The 27,479-nt window shown below is 36.4% G+C and overlaps 1 protein-coding gene across 17 annotated transcripts; it reads right to left on the reverse strand.

Moving 5' to 3' along the window:
• On the reverse strand, positions 1-27,393 carry pde7a (phosphodiesterase 7A). Of its 17 annotated transcripts, none has more exons than XM_043225696.1 (15): positions 26,330-27,393; positions 10,344-10,404; positions 8,541-8,585; positions 8,000-8,032; positions 7,346-7,432; positions 5,797-5,948; positions 5,589-5,652; positions 5,290-5,385; positions 4,453-4,553; positions 4,233-4,364; positions 4,009-4,100; positions 3,479-3,623; positions 3,065-3,161; positions 2,907-2,987; positions 1-1,817 (listed from the first exon to the last, which is right to left on the reverse strand). In XM_043225696.1, the coding sequence occupies exons 1-15, from the start codon at positions 26,465-26,467 to the stop codon at positions 1,594-1,596; spliced, it is 1,548 nt and encodes a 515-aa protein (XP_043081631.1). In that variant the 5' UTR covers positions 26,468-27,393; the 3' UTR covers positions 1-1,593. The 17 variants fall into 17 exon arrangements, with proteins under 17 accessions (XP_043081631.1, XP_043081630.1, XP_043081643.1 ...); XM_043225695.1 differs by having other exon boundaries at positions 7,346-7,435; XM_043225708.1 differs by lacking the exon at positions 26,330-27,393 and adding an exon at positions 21,963-22,106 and having other exon boundaries at positions 7,346-7,435.
• Positions 27,394-27,479: the final 86 nt, after the last annotated feature.

The raw sequence follows: 27,479 nt of genomic DNA on the forward strand, positions 1-27,479 counted from the left end.
TAGAGAAACATTTTGTGAAGTTTTATTCATCAAAAATGCAACTGCAACAAGTATGTATCAAAAGGTTATACGGCAAAGCCTTTACAAAATGGCTTGACACATAGGTCGTCTCCCCAAAATGGCTGTTACAACAAACTGTAAACAGTTTTTTTTTTTTTTTTTTTTCTTAAATCAACAGTCTTACAGCACTTACAACAAAAATACAAATCACCTAAAATAAAGCACCTCTTCTCTTTCCGAATATCAAGAGAAGCACAAAAGAAAAAAACGAAACAACTGTCCGTTCTGTACAGAATCCAAAACAATACACAGTAATGGAATGTTCAATGTTAAAAAAATCAAATCATTAAACCAATTCCTCCATATATAAAACAAAAGATTTCTCCACGACAAAAAGGCAAAGGGTCAGACAGTGCACTAAATGAACAATGTGATGAGTTTAAAATGAAAACAAAAGCTGGTTTGGTCACTTAGCTTTGTGCATAGTTTTAAGGCATTGTGTAGCAGTCTTCCGAAGAGACGAGAGTGGCTTCGAGACATTCTGAGAAGGACTTATCTTTCTTTACAAAATACAGAGGAGAGAGAGAAAGAGAGGGGTGGTGGCTACCTACAAAAGGCACCTTAACTTCCTTGTTTCTCCTAAATAAGCAGGCCGGTGAAACCCTGAGCAAAATCCATGGAGAGTCCGCTCAGCTACATGTCCCGTGACAAGATCCTTCTTCCATGGCCGAAAGGGTTCATCTCTGCCACCTTTCAGGGAGTGACGGTCCTTCAACACGTTGTCAGAAATACAGGGGAGAGAAAGATGCAATGGAGCACAAATGGCATTCGTATGGCATCTGATGCGTCACAGCGACGGGGTTGCAGTCCGACAGATTTCATTGATCATCAGCAGTAGGTTTCCCAAAAAAAAAAAAAAAAAAAAAAAAAAAATGTACAAGTGGTTCTTCACATCTGTGCTTAAAAGGCAATAATCACAGAACTCACATGATTCAGTTAGAAACAACATGTGTAAACAGTCTTCAGAGGCAGCAAAAGGACTGGGCTCTTCACATTTGTATTTTTGTACACGAGGAGGAAGATTGATTTGCAGAAGCACTGGCACACACACTCACACACACACACATACGCTCGCACGCATTCCGCTTCACACACATTGTCTCTTGGTGCGGTTGTAAAAACCTCTCCTTTAAATACTCGAGGTGTTTCAAATGACTTTCAGAGCAATTCGATGTTTCTAAATGGCACTTTAAAGCCACGTGAGGGGGTTCCTTCCTACCCCGCATTCCCTTACAGTCTTTAATCAAAGCATCGGAGTTGAATTAGTAACGCCCAAAACGAAAAACAAATAAGGTTAAATAAATATATCACAACAATTAAAAGAAACCAAAATTGCAGCAGTAGCCAAATGAGGTATCTATGTATTGCTCTATGTTGAAGGGTAAATGAGCTCTTAAAATTAATAAATTAAATCGATGAAAACGAAAACAAATCATCAGTGGTTGGTTGGAGATGGGTGGCGAGCAACTCAAAATGTCGTTGGCTAAGATGTTTGGCTGAGGGCAGTAGAGGTGTTCTGCGAGCGCTGGGGTGTCATGATTCTTGGCTTCCCTGAGATAAGGCTCTGGAACTGGGCTCTTCTGTGGCCCGGCCTGTTTCGGATTCCCCCTCCTCTGAGCTCCCCGACGCCTCGGGCTCCATGGCACTCCAACTGGCTTTGTTCAGGCCCAAATGGCCGAGCATGGTTTGAGAAAGCCGCGTGTCTGAAAAGCGAGCCCACTCGGCAAACAGAGGCTCCACCACGTAAGTCATGAAACCTGGTGGCAGAGAAAGAAAATCAGCCAGACCTTATAAAAATCATTGTTTTAATGAGAATTCTAAATGTCATTATAACATATTACATTGTAATATATACACTATATATAAAACTAACAAATACAAAAAGTGTAGATATAAAATTACACTTATATTGTAGTAATATTAATACATTATTACTATTATTATATACATTTTATATAATTATTTATTGTTATAATTTTAGATGTTAGAGATGTTAATAAAATTCATTTTAATTATAACAATTTTACAAACATTTTATACATGCATATGTAAACGATACGCTTTTTTAACATTTCTTTACAATTTTTATTCTTTAGGCAGTAATCAGTACTTTTTCTGAAATGTGCAATTATGTTTTGTGATTATTTTTTATATAATTTCTATAATATATAATAATATTCTTTTGCACAGCTTTTGTTGACACATTAAAGTTGAAGATTTAAAAAAAAGAATGTATTTTGGGTCTCTTTGTCATTCTGTAAATTAGGAAATATTTCTAATAGAAAAATAACACACTATAGAATTTGTTTAGTCCTCCACTTATTCACTTTTATTTGTAAATAAAAATGTTTCACTAAATTCTATATTATTGTGCACGCATGATTTTTCCAGAGTATTTTTTGCTGCTGAATTAACCACTAAATTCGTTTTATAATAGTATTTCTGTCATAGATTATTATTTTTCATTTTTTCATTTCATTTTTAAATGATGATGTCTATATGTAGTAGATTGTCTAAACACACTATAATAGTAATTAAGGGCAAGTAAGGAAATTATACATTTAAAAAAAAAAAACGTGCTGGTATCGGATTGAATCGTTATCAGAAGATACTCTAAATTTTCAGGATCGGATGAGTTCTGAAAAGAACTGATCTGTTCAGTTGCATTCCTAATCCAAATCTTTCATCAAAGTTGTCCTAAAACCTAAAACCGAAATGTATTCTAGGACAACCTTGATTAACTTTTGAAAAAACTTGTAGTGTCTTGCCTTAAGTTAATATACATACAATACGCAATATTTTTACTATTGTTCTTTTCGTCCCATATGCAATGTTCTGGTTCTTACCGATCTGAACACTGGCTATGGTGTTGGCTTCACTATCACACAGTGGACTGATTTCAAGTTTATGCTTCTTCTCAATGTCACCTGAATAAGACGACAACAAAGAGCAAAGATTAGCTTCTGAACACAGTGAACTCACAGCACACATGAGAACTGGCTACCTTGGTGGAAGAACTCCTCTGTGACCTTCTCACTCCACTGTTTGCTGAGCTCCCATGGTCTACACGGGTTACAGATATCTGCACACTTCAGGGCCATCTGAAACACACGCAAATTTAGTTTCAAGAGCCCAAAAGCGCCTGTTTTTATTTAAAAATACGGAATGTAGCCCTTCTGCTTCAAAAAAAGGGACACTGCAGATTTCAAGTAAATTATAGTGACTAAAAATTAACTAAAATTAAAATGTTAAAAAAAAAAAAATTGTTATTTATAACTTTTACATTTCCCCTCTTTTTTTAAAGCAAGCACCAAACTTAATATTTTATTTGTATTTTATTTGAAGTCAAAGCAGGCATGTAATATGTATATGAAGCAATATATAAATACATAATGTGTGTTTGTAGTAAATTTCCCACCTGCAGAACGAAATGTCGATGAGAAGGGTGTCCTAAACACAAGTCGTTCTCATCCAGATGTGTCCTGAACCGGGACAAGTACTCATTCTGTCGGCTGATATCAGTGGCCAGAATAAGCGACCCCAGCTGCCTCTCTATACTCAGACTGTTAAAGATATCAATTAAAAGTCATTTAAATAAAGAAGTATTAAGACAGTAGAAAAAAAAAGCACTTTCATTTTTATTTTTATAATCCCATTATACATTTAGAGTTCTTACAAACAAGTATTTCAATTTTGCAACAAAAATGAGTTGAAAAACACTATAATAACTTACAGATTATAATTAATAATTGTAATAAATTGATTATAAAATGTATAATTCTCATAAATAATAGAAATAAGCATTTCCTTTTGGCAAAAATAAAACTCTACCCTAAAAGTGAGTCAATGAACAAAACATATACATATATATATATATATATATATATATATATATATATATATATATATATAAAGAACTTTAGGCTACAAAGGAGTGGAGAGACTGACCTGTCTTCTGCAGGAAGATGGGAAAAGAGTTCGGTCTCTCTGAGCAGTCCCACTGCAGACCTCCAGTGATGGTTCTCCAGAACTGAGGTATTCTACACAGTGACACAAACACACATCAGTGCCAACTCACTTTGACGTGTTTACAAATACATTAATTTACTTAGAACATGAAGAGGATTGCGGAGCTAATGATGTGCTTAAATCCCATTGGATAGTGGTCTAACCCGGTACAAAGCTGCAAGGTAATGGTTGGTTTTAATGAGAAAAGGCTGGTTGACTCCAGGGTGGTCCAGATCGTGTGTGGCTGCAGCCAGCAACCCTAAGAGGATGTCAAATGATGTTAGGGACTGGGCGAGCTGTGGACACACACACAAAAAGACGACTGTAAGTCTATGTGCACTCATTCAAAGTCGATTACAGTACATCTAATACAGAGACAATCACCTTGGGTTCTCTCAGGTAACAGTGCATGGCCTGGGTGACATCAGCAGCATGGACTGCATTATGATAAGGGTTCTGATTGTGGTAGTCTTCTTGAACCAGAACTGAAACCAAGTGTACAACATTTAGAGCAATTCAGCAAGGCAGTATACTAGGGCTGCAGATAATGATTTCAGTATATATAATGACAATTAACAATTAATTTGATTATCAGTTAGCTGGTCAGTACACTGTGATGTGCAGAACCTGCATCAGTGTTCAAGGAATTATAATAAATATATCTTAATGAATAATACAACTAAATCAGATGAGATTATTAAATGTTTCAACTCATAACTAATAGTTTCATGTGGGCACTGATTCATTTTACTTTTACGTCTTTTTAATGTTCGCAGTTTAAAATAGTTCAGATGGTTTTCCAAACAACATTTACATTTTATTAATATGTTCACTGTGAAATATATACTTCTTGTAAATGTTACAAATTCTTGTAAATAAGAATTTTAGATTTTTGCAAAATACATCCTAAAAGTGGGATTTCCATTACTTTTCAAGTAATAAATAAAAAACTGAAATTTTGAAAGGTTTGAAATGAAATGTTACTGAAATGTTACATCATATGACTTTTTTGTAAAACAGTAACTAAAGTAATTATAATAGTGTCAACGTAAAAATAATATTTCAACTTATATTTAGTTCAAATATATTCATACTACATCCTATATTACATATATTCGCATTGTTTTAATCAAATGTATTTAATAAAACTATGTTTTTTAAAATAATGTTAATATAAGAAAATTCATTGTTAGTTTCAGCCATGAATATGAAAACACTTACCCAGAAATCGACGCACTTTAACCATGTCTAACTGGAAGAGCTCGATGAGGCCATACTGGTTCAGCAAATGAAATGTCAAGAAGACAAGACTGTTTCCTTCAAAATGAATATAAAAGAAAGGCAAAGCTTCATCCTCAATGCTGCACAGCTACGGTTCAACCAGCAGGTGGCAAAGTTGATCAAAACTGAATAAGAAGCGTTATATATATACAATGTGTCTTGATATAGTGAAGATAAAGTAAAAGAAATCTCGCACATTCACACACAGAAATAAAGTTTCGCTGAGTTAAAATATTTACCATTTGTTAGTCTGTCAAAGAGGAATATATCAAAATTCCAGCTTCCAACCTTTTCAAGCATACACTGTGAGAAAATGACAGTGAGAACAGATGGGAAATAAATAAATAAATAAATCGATAAATGCATGTGTTATGTATTTATACCGTAAATGTTGAATACTCAATACAACAGGTTTTTATCACAATGTGTGTGTTTGTGATTCCATACCTTGGCCTGACCGCAGTAGTCCTCGTCCAGGATGTGGAGGGGGTTGAGGTGCGGCGCTCCTCGCAGCAGACGGGACGAGAGCAGGTGTCGCTGGAAACTGAAGAGCCTCCGGATCCTCCGAGCTGGAATCGACCCTGCTGACTCAGCACGGGCTGAGCGCAAACACACACGTGAGAAAGAGGACTTGGAGATTTCAGGATGCAAAAACGGCATTGAAAATTAGCATCCTCAACAATTAAGCTTTCAAATTCGAAGCTTTTAGTGTCCTTGGCTTTCGTTTTTTGTTCTCCAAATCCACCCCTAGCCCCGCTGACTGGAGGCCCCTGCTGTTTAAAACTTTCGGTTACTATCGTTGCGATTGTGGCGCTCAGGCAGCCCGCGATGGGTCACGCCTGACTGAAGCACAAAAGACAAAACCAGTCCAGAGAGAGTCTTTAAAACAGAGTTTCATTTTACCACAACAAAAGAGCAATAAATCTTTTCATGTGCTAAATGTACGTTTTCTGAATTCAGCTCGCCCACATTGGTACATCAACACAGACAGAGACTATGAGAATTGGGTAAAATGTCTTTTATATAATTAGGTTAGAATATGTTAAAGAGATAACAGACATGAATGTTAATTATAAGCACCTCTTTTAAAAAAAAAGAGCCTTATAATAATTTTTTAATAATAAAAATGTAAATAGACATTACTTTCCAACTGACAAAAAAAACAGTTTAATTTAATTCATGTTTAATGTGTAGCTAAATAAATTAATAACTTTTTTCACTTTAAATAATTTCATATTTCTAAAATACTACATTTATAATTGAATTTTTTACTTATTATTAATTTAATTGACATTTCCGGCCCTCTGAAAGAGAAAATCCCATTAAATTCTCAGACACAATTCATTTTATATTTATATTTTAGTGCTTCCAAATACGTTTTTGTTTGCATAATGCCTGTGTGTGTACTGTGCATATATATTATGTATACATAAATGTGTATATTTCAGAAAAATATGTTTTTTCTTAAATATATTTGTATATAATATAAATTATATGAATGTAAATATATACAGTTACGTACAACAAGAAAAAAAAAACTTCCAAAACATAACTACCTGCAAATGTTTTTATGCATCTTAAAATTCTCACAAACTAGCTTAGTTGATGGTAGACACTGAATTCAAAAATAATTTGAAAACTAGTTTGAAAACCTGGTGGTGGTCAGTAAATTATGACAATTTTTTTTTTAATCATTAACCCCTTTAAGGTCACTCTGTTTTGTGTAACTGCAGAAAATTTCCTTGAGGCAAATTCCGCTTTTGACTTCAGTGTGAGATGTGCTTTATGCACCACAGTAACATTTACAGCATAAAAAAACGATAAAAGAATATACATTAAAATGAGCCAAATAGCACATCCCGAAATTGTCACATTTTTGATTTTCAAAAGTGTTTTTTTAAAACATACTGAATGGATAAAATACCTTGGGATCAAAGCTTCCCAGTTGCGCTAGACAGAGGTAGGAATGTGTTTGAGCGCTAATTTAGGTACTTACAGTGCAAAGTGCGGAAATCAACGCCCAGGTACGGGTGCGAGCCTCTTCGTTCAGGTTCAAAGCCTACCTGACTTCTCACTCTCACATCTCCTAGAAGGCATCAACACACAAGTCCTCAAGAGATTTGTTAGCAAACACAACATACAGCAGGTTACAGGCCTGGATACAGGAGGACAAAGAGACAGACAGACACACACACACACACACACAACACCGATGGATGGGGGGAAAGGGGAGGACAGGGAACAGACCATGCATCGCCATGCCAGAGGGACTTATGCATTAGTATTCAGACGGCTAGGAGCAAAGGAGGACGCATGGAAGAAAGACAAGCTTGTGCTTCAGCCCAGGACAGAATGGAGAGGAAATCAGAGGGACTTCAACGAGGCTGGCCAAAGCTCTAAAGTCACATCTGTTAAAAAGTCATTCAATAGGCCTTTTCATCAAACTCTGGCTGTGTGTGCATGTGTATTTGCATGGAGAGGGAGAAGGAGGGGAGGGGGGGGCGCATAAACTTTTACTGAGTAATGGCAGCCTCCAACATGTCAGTCACTACTGATTGGAGTTCATGTGCAGTAAAAAAAAAAGTAGTCAACGTGTAAATAAGTCAATAAACAAATAATAAAACAGCCTCCCACCAGTATATTTACTTACTTGAAAACAGCTGTTTGAATATTACACAAGCTCCTATCAAAATACCAAAACTGTGAATTACAATTACATAAAAAACACGATTTAAATTAATCCAAAAAGACAAGACATGAGTTTGAAACGAAACAACGACAACCAAAAAAAAAAAAAAAAAAGTCAGAATCGGAACGACCGTACAAGAGCACAAAGTCACACATGCAACAAGCAAATCAGAAAAAAAGAAAAAAAAAATTAAAAATAAAACAACGGACAGAAGCTATTCGGACATGCAGAAGAAAAGCCGCGGAGGTCGAGGAAGCAAGACCACATTATGGAAACCAAAAGTGCTCTGTCGTCTTCTGTTTTTGCGCCAAACCTCTCGTACGCATCTCCTGACCCACAAATATCATTAGAAGACATTTTAACGTGAGAAATGCCACTGATTAGACTGTGCCCACTGACGCAGGTCTTTAAGGAGGAATGGTGTGGAAAAGTTATTAAAGGGAAAGGCCGTGAAAGCGAGTGAGCGGGTTTGTCTCTCCTGGTGAGATGTGTTGGTTCATACCTGGTGTAAACACGAATGAGGGTTTGATTGTTTTGTTTGTCACAGCTTAAAAACAAAACAAAAAAAGAAATTACGATCAAATATTAGGTCAGGGTTAGCTTTACTAGGTTTTTGGCTACATGCTTGAGGAGGTGATGTTACTGAACGTGTAGAGACTCCAGGCTGTTACGATGTTCTAGCTCTTTGATAATTCATGGTACAGTCACAGAAAGCAAAGCAGTCAGTGTGATTCGGAAATGATGAATTGTAGTAAATGTCATAGAACATGTGGAACCGCAACATTTTTAGTGCGCTGTTGTTTAAAATTTCTAACAGCACAGATCACAGGCCTCATGTATAAAATTTACGTAGGTTTCATGCACTGATACGGAAATTCTGCACTATATGATGTACTGATAACTATGTTCATATTATAGCTGAGGCACGGCTGATATTATAAATCAATTCACATTGCATGCACAAGGCATCTTTTTGACATGCGCTCTTAAACACAAAGTGCTCTCAAAGGGTTACATTTTTGCTATGAACTATATAAACTGTCAACTACAGTGCAATAGTGCCTGCCAGTTTTTTAGCAGCGGTTCTGAAAGTATTTTTCCCATTCATTTTTCCCATAAGGATTTATTTAAAAGTCTTCGTTAAAGCCTCATAAGCCGTGAACCAAGCCAACCAGCTAAAACATTAAAAACTTTTATGTGTAGCAAAAAAAGATTATTAAGAAAAGAAAGGAAAGGAAAGACACGATTACAAAGATACAGGCAAAGATACAGATTAATGGCTTGTACTCAATGTCTTAAGTGAGGGAAACGGCTACTATCCCATGAAGCACTGCAAATGACCAAAATTATGGTGAAATGTAAAACTACTCATTTTAAGTTTTTTTTAATTAAATCTATAGAAACTTTTCTTTTTAAAATAAACAATTATTAACAAATATGTCCCTTCTGGTATGATTTGCTGGTCTCTGATTGGTGCAATTTTGCATCCTGGGTAATGTAGTTTTTTTTTATATACTGTATCGGTGCATGATTATTTTAACCTGACATCATCAAATGTCTTTAAAAGTTTTAAGTTATCATAAAAAAAATAAACAATTTATGTCCCTATGGATAAAAATCTGTTTTTTTTCCTAAACCAAACTTTTTGGAATTTAAAGAGATAAATATTCAATAATATATATATATATTTTTTTATTGCAACAGCTGTAAATTTCATTATCTGTGCTGATAAAAAGAGATCTCTTAATCTCACTCCAGTTTTTCCCATAAAACATCTAAATATACTTCTGAAATCCAAATTTCCCCAAAACAAAACAATGACTAAGCACAAACCTACAATGATTCCTAGTTAATCCAACATGAAATTGAATAACCGCTTCTCAATGTGCATTTTGTTCATACGCAACGTTTAAACATCAGGCCCTGTCAGATCTTTCAGTGCTGTAATATGAAGTCAAAAGGGGCACGGATAAAACTCTCGGAGGTCCCTGGGGTCAGCAATCAGGCCGAGTCGAGGCTTGATAAGTATTAAATCAAAGGAAAATTCACAGAAAAGCTAAGCAATTCCCAGCTGAGGAATGACTTAAGCTGTGGATGTAATGAAGAGATTATCAGAGGCTTTTTGACTGATGGTTGAGGCTCTCCATCCTCTCTGTTACACAATCTGTTGTATAATATGCTGCGCTTGGTAACTTCCAGTGCAGAGCGGTACATCTACCCTGTGTCTGAATTTGTTTACAGGTTGAGTGTGTGTGTGTTTGTGTGTGTGAGTGTGTGAGCATTAGGCAGAGAAGATGCTGCTTACCTAGCATGCGAATATACAGAGCGGTTTGATCAGAGCTGTCATAGGAGATTGCTCCGCGTCTCTGCGGGGGAAGAGATGCAGACAAACGTCAGTATTTGCATTTACTCAAACACGCGGGAAAAACTCATATACAAGCCAAATGCTCGGCAGTGTATATTCAAATAAGGCTAAACAACACCACCACAAATTCAAAAAAGCAAATCAGCTCATAGTTCTCTGTTGTGTATTTTCATTTATAAATCTTTTTCATATTTTGCTCTGTTATTTCGAACATTCTGATGAAAACCAATAACTGTGAATTGCTTTAATACTCAAAATTATTTAACAGAGTAAATGGGGAAAAACGGACTTGACAAGCAGAAGTGGCTTTTAAGTACAAAGAGAAACAATCCACACTAATCAAGCCAAAGATGAATGTACAATCCTGAAGACAACTTCTGAGAAGAGAAAGCATTTATTGAAGTAGCTTTGTGTGCAATACAAATATCACGGTAAATGCCAATCATTTACTAGCACTAGCATTTCTAGGGATGAACAGATATCAAGTTTCTCTGATATTAACTATTTCATATTTATATTATTTTATAAAAACCTGAAATTACTGATAATGAAATACTAGTAATAATTTTATCTTAAAATATAAAACCAGCATAATTTATACTTAATTTATTTAAACAAGGAATAGTCACTAAAGTAGTAAAAAAATTACAGAATGAAAAACACCAACATTAAATATCTATGAATGTACTAATAAACATTTATGGATGTACAGATATTAAGACAATCCTATAATTATTTTAGATTTAGATTATTTGATAAAAACTGACACATGACGTTAAAATATTCTCACTAAATAAATGACAAATAAATAAATTCAATTAAAATGTATGAATTAAAATCTAACTTGTATGACTTGTAACTTGTATAAAATGGAACTAATATATGCAGTATTAAAAAAAACATTCATTTTGATATTTGCTAATATTTTATTTGCTCAATTCCATTTAGCATAGGTACAACTGTTATTTTTTAAGATTAACTTTCAAGAAATGTTAGATGACAGAAAAGATCATCTGAATGTATAAATAGGGTAAACATACATACACACGCACATATATATATATACACATATATATATATATATACACACATATACATATATATATATATACACATATACATATATATATATATACACACATATACATATATATATATATATAAATAAATAAATTACATATATGTATTATGTGTATATATATATATATATATATATATATATATATATATATATATATATATATATATATACACATAATACATATATGTAATTTATTTATTTGAGTGACTGGTCAATCTGTGACTTAAAACATCGATCTCACAATAATCACGTGAGAGAAACACACATGCTGAAGGGCTGAACGTGAGCTCAACTCCCAGCCTCCAGTGCACTCACACTCCAATTTCCCAGCAGAGGAGGAAGCTGGAGTGGAGAAGCCTGCTTCACTGAATTAAACCTGCATCATCTGTCCAGTGTAATCTGCTCTCCTGTCCATTACGCTTCCACACTGGGCCATTCAGAGATTAATTCAAGAACAGACACTCGCACTGCTGCTCATTATGCAAATGGTAGTGTGATTGGCTGTCCCAGAAGAGTGGGCGGAGCTTTCTATGACCGCAGCACTCGAAAGAGGCCTTTGTGTGCCGAACACGTAGTTTCCGAACTCGTTGTTTCTTAAAGGTAGCACAGGCTTATTTTTTAAGATCTTACCGACACTGCTTGCACAAAACACAACTAGACGGCGGCATAAGGGCTGTTTTGTGAGAGGACTTGATGAACATCCACCTTTCGCCGTTGTATTTTCTTTGTTTCTGGCAAGTACTCATCCATGTGAACTTAAAATCACAAGGGGATCCTTTGGAGAAGATGAGGAGAAAGGTTCGGTGTGAAAATGCAAGCCCTGGCACATCTTGTGCCATTATAAAACCAAAAAGGACCTGTGCATATGCAGACAAAGACAAGCACTTGAGCGCAGCTTTTAGATGGCTGGTCAGGGTGTCCCCAGATGGCATACAATTCAGTCTCTGACGTCAATGGACTGAACCAATTTGCATACTTGATTTTTATCCATTAACAGCCCTCTCGCGCCTCAAGCCTCTGGCCAATAAAACTGCAAATGCACAAAACTAGGGCTGTCACTAAAGAAGGGCGATAATAGCCAAAGAACATCTCAGCCTTGTGACAATATCGCTGCATTTATGTTCTGGTTTTCCATACAGCAACTGTAACCATATTTAATGAGAGTAAAAAAAAACAAACAAAAAAAAAACAATATTACATAATTGATTATTTAATACCCTGAATGAATAATGCACACCTGCAGATATTTTTCTAAATGTATGTGTGTGTGTGTGTGTGTGTGTATACACACACAAGCATATGCATAAATATACACACACATATGGGGTGTAGTCTGTGAAAAAACCTCAAACTAACGTCATGAAATGTCTAATATGACGGGATCTATTATATACTTTAAAATATTATTTATGTCTGTGATACAAAGCTGAATTACTATCATTCATTATTTCAGTCTAAAGTGTCACATGATTCTTCAGAAATCATTCTAATGAATGCTGATTTATGTTTTGAATTATCAATATTGGCAAAGTTGTGATGGCAAATATTTTTTGGAAAATGCAATCTTTTTCTTTGATGAACAAATATTTAAAAAAAAATATGCCATCACTTATGAATTTAACAACCTAGGTGAATAAAAGTTTTAATTTTTCTTTTCAACTAAATGCAGCCTTGATAAAGGTAAGAAAAAAAGGTATCTTAAAAAAATTTCTAAACTTTTTACTGGTAGTATACATACACAGTAAAAAAATCTATAAACACACACATATACATAGACATAAATATCTATGGTGTGACAGCAAAAAGAAATATTAATAATATTGAAGATAAACCTCTCTCATGCAATTAGTAAATCTAAGAATTCAGATTCACATTCAATTTTTTTAAACATTTTTGCTGTCACATAATATGTATACACATTTATATACAGTACACATATTTGCAGGTAGGTTCTTATTAATACCACAGTAAAAAATATGCTAATGAGCATTTAATTGCAAAAAAGTTACAAATTACAATAAATATGAACCAAATCACACCAATGTCATTAATAGCCAGTGCTATGAACATCCCTAAGCACGACTGTGAGAAGCGACCACAAAGATGATTTTAGTACAATAAGCTCCTTTTTCATTTAATCCTGTGGCAAGTGGCTAAAAAATGAAAGACAGAGGGTTTGGTAATCTGCAGGCGAGCATTATTCGGTCAGGGCATTAATGTTGCTGGAGGCCAGTCTGCGGTTTAAGAACAGGCCTTGCAAACAGGTCTTAACTGATGGCAGTGCTTTGTGTTAAGTTAATAACCAGTGGAACAGATAAACTGTAAAACTGCTAAATGAATATACAGGCTACAAAAACAACTGCACCTTGCAATAACCCTCATATGACATTTTGACATCCCCTATCTGTAATAACTACCATCAAGCCGGTGAAAAATGAGACTCGAGTCATCCGCTATTGCCGCAGCAGTATTTTAGTATCAACAAACTCAGTGTTTACACACATTACTTGGTGTTTTTGCGTGTGAGTAATTTCTACCATGGGGCTGAGCGGGGCATGACAAACCACCCAGCCGTGCCCATATGGGCTCAGCACACGAGCGGCATCAGCGCAGCCGGACACGGAGCGGGAACGGAGGAGTTGAATTTCTTGGAGAGACCAACGCTGCTTTGCGCCAGCGAGGCGTGACGGTCTGTGCTGTTTTGCTGACTTACAGTGAGGTGGCTAGAGGCCCAAACAAAACAAAAAAAAAGTATAATAAAAAAAAAAAAAATAAAAAATTGGGAGTTCAGCAGAAATTATACCAAAAAAAATATTTAAAGTAAGCTGATTTTGAATTTATATCAAAACAGTTCCCTGAATTCAGCTCGCAATAGACAAAAACAAACGTCAGTCTTCACTCAGTCTTACATGGAAACTTTTATCCACAACAAACTGGTAATGTTTTTTTGACAAAAAAAAAAAAAACAAAACAAAAAAAGAAAGAAAGAAAAGTAAAACCATATACGTATATATATATATATATATATATATATATATATATATATATATATATATATATATATATATATATATATATATATATATATATTTTTTTTTTTTTTTTTTACCTAAAACAAGTAAATTTGACAATTAACAACAATAAAGTGTAAAAATACTCTAGGTCTACATTTAATTCCTCTGTAAAAAAAAAAAAGGTTTTTAAAGTATAAATTTAAAAAATATGTTCAAAATTGTAGCGGCCAAAATACTGAATAATACAAAGCATTACATACAGTAGAAGTAGCAGTAATACGATTAATTTGTAATACTGTTTCTCTAAAATATGTATTTAGCAACAAAAAAATATTTAATCGGATTAAGTTCTGTCTCATTTATAATTGGTCAAAAGTTTCTTAGTTGGCTAAACACTCTAAACACTCACAAGACTCTCCACAGCCTCAGGTGAACCCGAAACTCAAACCCAACCAGCTAGTTTGTTCGACAATTCATTCTTTTATGTGCTGTTGATTAATGTTTCTTAAATAATTCATTGAGACATACCATTCAGCTAAGTTATTTGGACTATCAACATCACACGTCTCAAAAATGCATGTAGTCACGCCTATTTCACCATGATACCAGGCATTTGCAACGCAAATGAATGGCTTCATCTACTCATAATAAAACACAACACATGCTCATGACCGGGAGAATCAGTCAAAAAAAAAAAAAAAAAAAGATATGAGAACATCTATAGACAATGACATAAAAGCAAAACATTCCATATTTTATCTCTAGAATAATTCCTGGGTGTGTTAACTCTGTTTACAAGATGGACCATTGTGATACATTTGGTTTCACAATGCGGACAAACAACTGCTGTCACCATTTACGTAGTTTTAATATGTAGCTGTCAAATGTTGGACATATGCCATTTTCTTAGGGGAGCTACATCTAGACTTTCAGCATTGTTTGGCTGTCACTGTAAAGATTTGTAATAGACCGTATCAGGTATGAGACATTTTGTAATTTAATGGTATTAGCTGATAATAGATATGTTATTGAAAACATATCAATTTAGTTTAGTAAATCATAAATAAATATAATTAATAAAACAAATGTTATTATAAATCAACTTTGTTGTATAGTATTGACTTTCTTCTGAAATACTGAACAAACATAAGACTTCTTTCTGGTGATTTATGCCATATTTCTCGTTTAAGGCTGTTTAAACCCCACCCCTTTTCTGTCACCTCTCAATCATTTTGGAGTGCAGTAATACCTCAAAATCCAATCAATATCCAATAGATAAAATTTGTTAATAACACCTTGAAAGTGAGAAGAAAGAATCTGTCGCAATTTCCATTTCATTCTGACTTACTCAAGGAGAATCCCAAATCCTCGAGGTTCAATCCCAAAGTCTACCTGCAGTACATAACCTTCAGGAACAACTCGACTTGGAAATCCTGATGCTCAGAGGAACTATGACCATCAAGACAAGCTTAGTGATTCCCAGTACTTGGAAGTTTTCATACAGCCTTCATGCCACCGACATCTGATTACCACTGTTTATCAAATGCTGATTAAATCTATGCATTTCTTGCTACAGCAAACCTAAGGACCGCTTTGATGGTGGTAAAGGCACGATTGTCACCTTTTACAAAGCTCTTGAGGAATTTTAGCAATGCTTTGAGGGGTCTATTTGAACAGGTTAGCAGGCCTACAAGCCAATTATTGACACAACGTTTGGATGCGAAACAAGTTAAGGGCTTGTGTGAAGAGGGATGGAGCCCAATCAATTCACCAAGAGACTTCACAGTAACGCGCCACAACCACAACCAGTCCATTCCACACCACCGTCCGCTGGAGGTTCGACTGAGGCCTTCAAACAGGAGAAAACACCATCACCACTTCCTTTAAACTAATCCAGGAAAAGGCAGTGGGAAAATTATTCAGCACTTCGTTCCTCTTTGTTTACCACACGGACTGCTTGACAAAAATCTTTTCAAGATGAACTTTTTCATTTATATTTGAATAATCAATGGGTCCAGAGCATTGGTGAATGTCTATAAATTGAGATGCAACTACGTGAGACTTAACTGTAAAAACTGAAATAGGTTCAAATACTTGCCATGTCTAAAGCAAGCCAAGATTTTCAATGGAATATAAAAATGGAAAATCACTTCAAATACGGTAACATGTAAAAACGGAGCAACTAGACTTTGTTTGCTAGTTAATTCTGTTGATTTCTTTCTTTTTCTTTTTTTACAGTTCATTAATGGTCTGTTAAAGTTGGTCTACGATACAGGAAAAAACAACTTCCGTTTTATGGCAAATGTAATCAAATTAAAAAACTCAAGCAAACATTTTTATCTCAAAGCCAAAGCAACAAACCGCAATCTTGCTTTCAGGTTTGCCTCCATCCACTCAAAAACCAACGTACAGAACTATACGATAATCGCTTTCATTAAGGTATCATAATACACAAGTACTTTGTTTGCATAGCAATGTTAAAGTCTTTAATAACTTTAATAAACCCGTTTCACAAAATGTATATTGTTTACATAAACCATTTGATTAGCCTACACCCAATGTTTGTGAAGCAGAATCAAGTGTAGGACGTTTTACGACTCAAATACTGAATTTAACCGAATGGAAAATTCATTCACTCTTCCAAGGTGACTGCTATGGTTTGAGCCATGGCGAGCGGGTCTGTATGCGGTTCGGTGGGGTTCCCTTGCTGACTCATACTCTCTACTAGATTAGCAAACCCCATGCGAGCAACTTTCCATCTGAAGTTATTTGTAAGTCACGATCTGTATCTGATCTTGATCGACGAAAAACTAAGCATTCGGCCTTTTAATGAAGTTAGTTTTCTCTCCAAAGCATACAGTGAATAGTTGTTAAGGGTTATCTTTTAATAAACGCCGAGCCAACTAGGAAATCCACCCGAAACCTACCTTAGAAAAAATCCATCTGACAAGAATCGTGATTATAGACCAAATCAGAGCTATTCCCATTGGACCTTGCGAAAACTGAGGATCATAGTCTCTGTGTCAGTTTGTGTGCAGGTGTTACAGTGTATGTCAGTATGTGGGTGTATGGATTTGGGTACGTGTGTTTGCGTGTGTGCGCGACTGTAGATTGACGGAGACCAGCTCAAGGCCCAGACAGAATGCGTGCTGAGCTTAGTGCAGCTGTCTTAGTTGTACACACAAACGCACACACGCTTAAACGAGCTGCCCGTGTTAGCCCTAAATGTCTCTCTCTTTTTCTCTCTCTCATACACACTCACACGCAGCCACCTAGCAACAGCCAACCAGACCAGCAGTGCTACTGACGCACATGGTGGGAGGGGCTGGCAGGAGGAGAGCATGTTAGAGTCTCCTTATCAGCAGTGCAGAGAGCAGACTGTATGCTTTATTTTCTAAATAAAACACTGTCAGGTTCTCTGCCGCCTTGTAATCAAAGATGTGTGCTTGCTATCATGGAGCATATTTATTTTTCATTTGCGGTTTTGTGACCTCAAGGACTCACTTCTCATAAGAATCTGATTCAAGGGTCTATTAGGAGCAGGATTTATTAGAAACATTTTTTTTTTACTTTTTTAAATACTTCAATAAAACATAATGTGCGTGTGTTTGTATGTGCAAAATAAAATATCTAGAATAATTCTAGATTTTATATCATTTATATAAAAATGTATAATGTAATTAAATATATTTTCATATATATATATATATATATATATATATATATATATATATATATATATATACACACACACACACACACACACACACACACACAATTAACATTTATTGCTGCATTAATTGAATTCACAGTAATGAGTGAAATTATCATTAAATTAGACATTTAACAAATGTTAATGGTTTAATGTGAATAATTCATCAGTGCACAATATTCAACAAATTCTCTAAAATTGTCCATCAAAACATGCAACTAAAAATTTTCAACCTCTTGCCATTTAAAACCAACTTTTTTTTCGCACAATTTTAACATTACACAAATAAAATATCATTCTGGCTAATACAATGCAATAATCAAATAATACAATAATCAAATAATTGAACAAAAACGAAGAAAATCTATTATTAAGAACAAGCCAAAAGCACAATGACTTCTGTTTTCAGGTTTTAAGCTTGGCTTAGACTCATTTTAGTAACAGGTGTAACAAGCTCCCTCTCTCAGACCAAAGTTGGCCTCTCTTTGCAGTGACATCACTGCATCTATCTGCGGAGAAGCATTTCCATAAATAGCAGAACGGCAAGTTGGATGAGCCGATCCCCCGCAAACCACAGTCACAGAAAACAGACTTTTCTCGCAACTCAAAGACACTAACGGCCCCGTTTCACAGAAACGGGCCACATCTGAACCTGCCAATAGCATGTGTGGAATGAGCGCCACAATCACATATCATTCCTATTTAAACATCTTCCTTTACAGTCCGGGAAAACCCCACCGCTGCGTCCAAAACCTAACATCCTCTCTGCTTTGAATGTTTCTCCCAGTACAGACTTACTGGCACTCATGTAAATGTGAGATCAATGACATGGGAGTTGCGCGCTGGGTCACGTGTCTAATAAACGGCACAGCTGATGATCTGCGTATTTGCATTCGAGAGGGGCCATCACAGCTGTGGATTCCTGAGTCAAACACAGGAAGTGTAATGATGGAGAGCATGACGTGGTCCTCATGAGGCTCCTGTTCCTGACCCCATGCTCTCGGCTCTCAGGCTCGGGTCCAAACAAAAATCCCTGACAGCACGTCATGAGGGGAGTCGGGGGCGTCAACTCTACCTCATTTTGACAATGTAGCACAGCCTGCTCTGACAGAAAATATCCATTCAACATGTTTAAGGGATCTTTTAAACGTCTGCCAATATGAAGTCTGATTACAGTTCTAACAGATCAGGGTATGGACCAAAACCCAGAATCAGCTCTTATCAGCACCACAGCTTGCAGTCAGAGATGATTTTTGGGTGGCCGGCTTTTGAATCTCAGCATAATTAAAGTATTGCCTGAGTCATATATAGCAAAAAAGTATTATATTTTACATTAAACATTAAAAATAGAGTTGTTTTTAGGATTTACTTTTTTATTGTCATGACATTTGGGAACACTGAAAATAGACTGTATATTCTCTTTACAAAAAAAAAAAAGAAGAAAAAAAAAGTTGCAGCTGATAAAAATTATTATTATTTTATGGATTTATGAATATTTAATTTAAACTCAAGTGAATATTAACATTAGCACATGTAATTCTATATAATGTTTACATTTTATGTAACCAATAAATTGATATTAATACAAAATCGCTATAACCTCAACAAATGACTTACACAAATCAATAGTGTTCAACAGTCGTAAATGAAGAACATAAATGTATGCATTAATAAAAGTCCATTTTAATTACACATGTGTCTTCTGCAAAAAACTTTATGACTCTTTGTGTTTTGTAAATAAAGCCTTTCAAGATTACAACTACAAGTAGTCTTATTTCTTGCTAAAATGTTTAAAAAAACTGAGAAAAAAAACAAACAGGAGCCATCATTTTTTTCATATTGATCCAACTTGACTCAGTATGAAATGCTACAAAGGCCAGCACAATGAGGTCATCTCAGGTCGGGTGTGCTGAAGGGTTGCAGCATTCATTTCTCTAAGCACGTATCTGTATTTTTTTTTTTCTTTAAAGCGATAACGGTCAGTTTATAGTCAAGCTCCAACTTACTTCTTCCTCTTGTCTAATTGCAGGCAAGAAAAAAAAAGGGAGTGGGTTCATGACAGAACAAGCAAACAAAGGAGGAAGCCAGACAGATTCCCATTAAACCTGTGCTTCTAAACTCACTCAGATTAAAGGAACAGGCCTCGGAGAGGGCTCATAAATTCAAAGCGTCCTCATGAGTTATAGCACCATGCTGTGAGATGCTGGATAACGGTAGTGCACATTCCTGTAAGTGCCAAGCCATAAACGCTGTTTTTACTGCACAGGTTATAGAGTCGGTCAGGTCGCAATATAAACTAACTTATTAGTTAAGTACACCTGCACTTTCTTTCCTTTCTTCATGTGATTCCAAAAACTACTTACTTTCTGATACAATGAATGTCAATGGGGTCCAAAGTTGTTTTGAACCCTAGGACATTCATTAAAAAAAAACCACTGAAAAAATTGTTCAACATAAGTTGTGTGTAACTTATTAGTTAAGTAAATTTCTTCAGATCGTTCCAAACCTGTATGTTGTACTTCATATATATTTTTTAAAAAATGTATATATATACATACACATATATAAAGGTTGATTTTTTGGTCAATACAATGAGAGTCAATGGAGTCTAAGATGTCTGGGGCCCACACATATTAATTGTACTGACAGAAACAATTCTTATTGTTCTGCTGAAGAAGTAAAAAGAGGTTTGGAACAACATACAGGTGAGTAAATGCTGACATTTCTGTATGAACTATTAAGCAATACCAGTAAACTGTGTTAAACCTCCGGCTGCTCCTGCAGTTAAACTCAACACGTTGTGTAACAGAACTCAGCGATCTCAATGGCAGATCCGGTAGCCTTACTGCGACACGGCAGCACAATTTGCTGATGGCTGTTTTGTAGTGCAACAAGGATTAATGTGACAGGAAGTGAATCAGTGTTATATTGTGACATGACATTCAACGGTCACTTCGTTGAGCCAACAATGGATTCGACAAACCAAACACAGCCCAAAGCAAGGGATCGTTTTTGCAGAAATGGTACAAAAATATCCACCCAAATCAAATTAAGCAATTAATACATTTATACCGACCATATACAAATATAAATCAAAATATATCTAGAAAAAAAAATATCCTTACACATTTGAGTAACATCATGAATAAGAAATACACAAAAAAGTACAATGTGTTTAATGTGCAAAGCTGCCACCCAAACAAAATATCTCAGAGGCCCATATGTAAGGGAAATGACATCAGGATGGTGCAAGAAAAACTTTCAAGTGAGATACTGAATGCCTGTCAACAAGGGTGGAGATTTGCGTCATTTCCAAACGAACGCAATACTTCAATGCACAAGTTCCGCCATCCCGATGTGCCTCCATTCAAACGGCTTCTTTAAAACCTATTGACCCGAAAGAAAAAAAAACTGCAAACATCAAGCACAAACTGAAACTTAATGTTGAACGTGAAAGCAGTCTTGGCGGTGCAAGGGTTACTCACACATTTACACACACCAGCAGCAAGTTGTGAAATACTGAAAACCGAACAGCTCCCTCCACATTCTTACCACATCCTGAAACTACGTCAGTCTAACAACACGGCACAAAAAAACCTTATCGCATGAGTGAGATAAACAAACTCCTTCAAAAAAAACCTCCTCCTCGCCCTGTCTGCACCACCAAACACGGCTGATATGACCTCCAACAAATGCAATTCAAGCAAGCATGTCGGCCTTCCATCCAAACACACACACACGATGTGCTATACCTTTGGCTCTCCACTCGCAAACTAGCTGCCAACGGTGTCAGCGAGAGCCCACAGATACAGCGGACACACCGGAGGACCGCAATGCTTCACATGCCGCTCGGGAACGGGCTGCTCTGCCTAAATGGCAAAACCACGCTGTCGGGCTGCTGATAAGTCATTGACGCACTAAAGTAATGCAGCACATGAATAAGCGTGTGAATCACATCAAAAACACGGCAACTGCCGTAACCTGCTAGAAAGCACGGCATAAACTGATTCTTGAAAGAACGTTGCAATTACTAAACACAACACCAGAGGAGTTTTTCGTTCCCTGGTCTTTGTTTTTTTTTTTGTTTTTTTATGAGTGTTTGGGCAGCGCTTATGTGTAACGCTGCAAAAATCATTAACTGTGACTGATATCGCAACACCCCTGTTTTTGGGAAGCCGCTCGTTGATTTACAAAAAGCATGTTTGAGAAAAACAAGTGTGGGAGAAGTTGAGAGGGGAAAAAGAGTGAAGAGAAGAATGACGAGAGAGAGCGAGAGATCCTGGCCATCTGTGATGTTGGCTGTGGCCCAAACCACTGCCCCCAGAGTCCAGGCACATGCTTAACTACCTCCCTCTGCAATGGTAGCCTAACAAACACAGCAGCGAGGGGCACCTACACACAAACACACACACACACACACACACACACAAGCGTTGCAACAGTCACTTATGTTTTATGACTGCACGAACACAAAAATTCAGTGTTTACAAAAAGATAATTGCCCTGCCTCTACGAGCCTGCAAAGTGTGTGTATAACCGTCTAAAACGCTACAGCACCAACTCTGAGGTGCTGTTTGTGACATACAGCAATCTGTTGAATGGTGTGCTTTACAGCTGATGCATGGAGATGTTAAAACACTTTCTCTTATTGACAACAGCGCAGAGACCATTGTTAATTTTAGCAAAACTGTAAAAACTGTGGTTCAACATATATGTTTTTTTTAATGACAACACATAGCATACTGCTTTAAAACCATGAAAAACTAAATTAGAGTTATCCAGTTGTCTGTTGTCTTTGGAGCCATTTATATGCTGGTATTCCCTAAAAAATTACTTCTAGCATATATAAATTTTTTTTAAATTTACAGTAATAGTAATACACTACATATATTTAATATTGTATAAAAATATACTTATAATGTTAATATTTTTATCATTATTGAGATAAAATCACATACCACTACTACTACTACTAATATAATAAAATCCCTATTTCTAATAGGAATAATAATAATAATAATAATAATAATAATAATAATAATAATAATAATAATGTTAATATTATAACAGTAAATGGCATTAGTGGTATTATTATACACGTTAATATATATATATATATATATATATATATATATATATATATATATATATATATATATATATATTGTATTAATGTCCTGAACACAGTATTAATATTGATTAATATTAACATTGTATGCTTGTAATTACTACTTCTAATAATAAATACTTATTATAGATATAAAATATACATATAAAAATAATACTGTCTTGCAAATGAGCAGAGTAAAAATACTGATGACTCATCTTGCACTATATTACTATCCTATCAAGTAAACCAAATTGCCAATGACTAGGAATAGCAACTTGCACAGTTCATGAATGTGACGTTACTAAAGCCTACATTAACACAGGGAAGAACACCTGAGGAAGAGATTCATTTAAACTGAATATACATATGACATGACTAGGAATGGTGACCATAACTTGGTGGAAAGCTGGGCCACACATACAAATTCAAAGACCTGGCTGATCTCATCTTTATGGATAGTAGCACTGCAAGCTGGGTCGGGCTGGCGAATGTGACCAGTTTATTTGTCACTACCGAAATCATGAATACACGGCCCTTCCATACAGACAGAGCACAAAGGCCTGGACTTGTCAAGACCGAGGGCCAAGAAGAGCTGCTCCGGGTCCATGCCACATTCCACCCACAGATGAAATTCCAGCGAAAATCCAGGCAGAGCTTTGGTGGGTTTCAGAGCAAGCTCTCTGGGAGGCACTTAGTCAGGCATTGTGTTTTTAGAGAAGGCGGTTGTAGCTGCTGGGCTTTCATGCATGCAGCATAACAGACAGAGATAAGGGACAAATGCTTTTTGCACAAAGCTTGCCAAAGCAATGCCATTAAGAGAGGCAAATAGGTCTCAATGCATTCTGGGTCAAACTCCCAATGGACCTCAAAATTGTATTAAAAACCAAGGGAAACAATTATTCTGCTGGCAGAACACCTGTTAGGATGGAGAACGAGTCAGAAAACCTATGATACAATGCTAATGCGGTTATTGTTGTTCTTTATAACAATTACAACCAATCAGCAATCGCTAGTTTGACTGGAAAAACAGTAACCAAATACATTTGCATATGATTGACTAAGAGATGCTGATAGCATCTGGTAGACTCAGACAACCAGGGGCAGTTGAGGCAATACACTGGATAGAAGGGTTATCTAATCTAACTCCCAATACAAGCGGTTGCTTGGTGACATGACCCTTATTATTGACTGACTACATCTTAAATTCTGGGACTCAAAGCCCTGCAGGGCTTCTTTCACTAGCTAAGCATGTTATCTCTCGCTGTGTGAGCTTGCCTCAAGACTAGTAAATTTATCATGTACTTTAATCAAGTACAGTGAGTGACAATCCTTTGACCTGGAGATATATGTTATCTCTCATTAAAGATTCAGTAGAGGCCGTCGATTCAATACAGTTCATCTTAAAAGCATACGCACCACCTTTATACTCAATATCTAGCACACAAAGCATCATATTACCTAATGTGCAAGCAACCGTTTTAATGCTTCATTACTTTATATTTATTTTAAAAAGCATGCAACACTTGATATCCATTTCAACGTGATTGCAAGAGATGCAATGCACCTCAACCCTTTAAAATGTATGAATTACTATAATAATCAAAACTTTGCTGACAAACCTGTTGCACACACATCTACGTTTTCTATATTGTTTTTTTTTTGTAGAATTATAAAAAATACACACATTTAGGTCATGTGGCATACTTGACCATCCCTATTTTTTTTTAGACAAATCGTGTTAAAATGCATTTGTGAAACATGATACAACAGGCTTTTCAGGAATGTTCTTTTGAACATCTTCATTGCTTCATAATTGTATTGCCCCACGCTAAAAACTACTAAATTTCAACCAAGCTGTATTCTCACTATATGAGCAATGAAAGCCCGATGCATCAAATGTTAGACAACACACATATACAAACTTGTTCAATAAACCCATTTTCTTTTAACTATTATATCACATGTCATGCTTACAGGGTTAAAAGCGCCACCCGAATCGTTTAGCTTGTTAGAGTAGCAGAGAAACACCTAAAATCTCCCCAAAGGACACAGAGTAACAAGTTGCAAGAGGGATGTCCAAGAGAATCCCCAACAAATTCAAACATGGTGTGTGTGAGGGGGAGAGTGACACACTTTCAGCCTGAAAAGACTGTCAGCATGTGGCCCAAAGGGACAACAAAACATATTTTGTGTTGCCAACACCGCAGTATGACAGCGACAACAGACAATTAGGGAAAATAACGCTGTCTCTTGTCAAGCCATGACACTTGGGGACTTCTGAGTAAATAAATCAAGACCCTGTACAAGCACAAGAATAATTGAGCGTGGATAGAAATTGGGCCTCGTCTCAAAACCTTGTGAGCTGCCCTCCTAGTAGGAATGAGAACCAAGAATCGGTTTCACTAAAAAAAATACCGGAACTGGAAGAATTTCAGAGGTTCGTTTTCGTCAACAGTTCACAAACAGGCTATGTATACTTCGCTAAAACAGACATCACGAAACATACAATACTCCGAACCCCCCCTTCAAAATGACTCTTACGATCCATCCGGTTCTTTTTAGTGAACCAAAAGCACTGATAAGTCTGAATGGCTGCTGAATTAAACAGAATCGCTTTGACACTAATGCTGCACTTACGATACCTGAGACTTGTGGTTACTATGAATATGGTGTTCTTTAAAATGAATTCACACATAAATGAAACGCGTTGTTCATTAAAAAGCAAAAGTAAAAGCAACTTTATATAACAAACTTACATTTCCTTTCTCCAAAAGCACAAAATCTACACAACAGTCTAGGGTTGATAAACCTTGCTAGTAATTCGGAACCAAAACTGTTCAATCTCTACAACAGGCAAAAAAAATTCTGATGAACATTCGCGCGTTCCGAACATTCGAATAGTTTAGATGCTCCGAAATGATTCGAACCGACGTTCGGAACGCGCGTCTGATTCTCTAGGTAGGCAGCTCGCTAGGTTTTGACACACAGCCAGAATGTTTTGTTCTTTACCTGTGACAGCTGCCTCGGGTCGGGGGCTCCGAATAAAGAGGAACTGGAGCTGAAACTAATGGCTCCCCTCCGGCTGAGAACATGTTTGGGAACCGGCCTGTCTAGAGGCAAAACCGGTAACTGATAACATAATTCCATTGAATAATATCAACGCTATGGATCCGGATCAAAAATAATTCAAACCCGCCGAAAAAAGTAGTAAAATAATCAAAGGAATCAAAAGAAGGCGGAGAGGAGAACTTGCATGGAACTTGAGCGCTGTTTGCAACTCTCAAAAAGCACGGGAATCCCCTCTCCTTTAAATTGCAAATAAAAAAATATCAGTTTAAATGCTCAAGAGGCGAAGTGCTTCATTTTGTTCGGATCGATCTGGTTCTCGCGCACACCGCCGTCATTATTGATATGGTCCATATTTCCCCACGCGCGTGTCTCGTGCTCCATTTCACTCGATTTTTATTCATCAGGCTCGTTTTTTCTTCCTTTCTTCTCCCTTTTCCCATGCAAAGACCACGGCCTGTGGGACGACGAGGCCTGTCCTCTATCTTTTTAGTATCTTTAGAAAAAAATGCTTCCTCATTTTTTAAACTCCGTCCAGTCGTGAATCATCATCATCGTGCAAATGGCTCCGCAGTCTCGTCTCCCAAATTAAAACAAAAGGCATGACCACTTCAAACCCCGATGCCGATGCTTAGAAGAGAAAACGGAGAAATCCGGCGAATATATAAATAAATGTAACGTTACGTGAACTTGTATCCGTTTAGCGACGGATTTCATTCAAGCTCTGCGCTGCATGAACATTTATTCTCCCTCTCTCATTTTTTTCTCAATGCAGACACACAGATAGCACCCGTAATTCAGCACACACTCAATGCAGCACTGTATATTAACAAGAAGAAAGTGGCCTTGGTGAAATAAAAACACGCCCCGCGACCACGCCGTGAGTGTGTTGGCACATGCTGTTCGGTCAGTGTCAAAAAGAAAACGCGAAACGGGAAATAAATTACGCTTATTACATACGACAGTCTCAGTTAGTCCTGAACATTGCAAGCTGTTTCCGAACATGCACCACCTGCGAAAGAGATGGGGTTGTACAGAAAGCGTTCGCAAACCGTCCTCGTCTCTCTGAGCCAATAGGCGCGCACCAGTTCAT

Source organism: Puntigrus tetrazona, chromosome 24, assembly GCF_018831695.1.
Source record: "Puntigrus tetrazona isolate hp1 chromosome 24, ASM1883169v1, whole genome shotgun sequence".
In the NCBI taxonomy this organism is placed as follows: domain Eukaryota; kingdom Metazoa; phylum Chordata; class Actinopteri; order Cypriniformes; family Cyprinidae; genus Puntigrus; species Puntigrus tetrazona.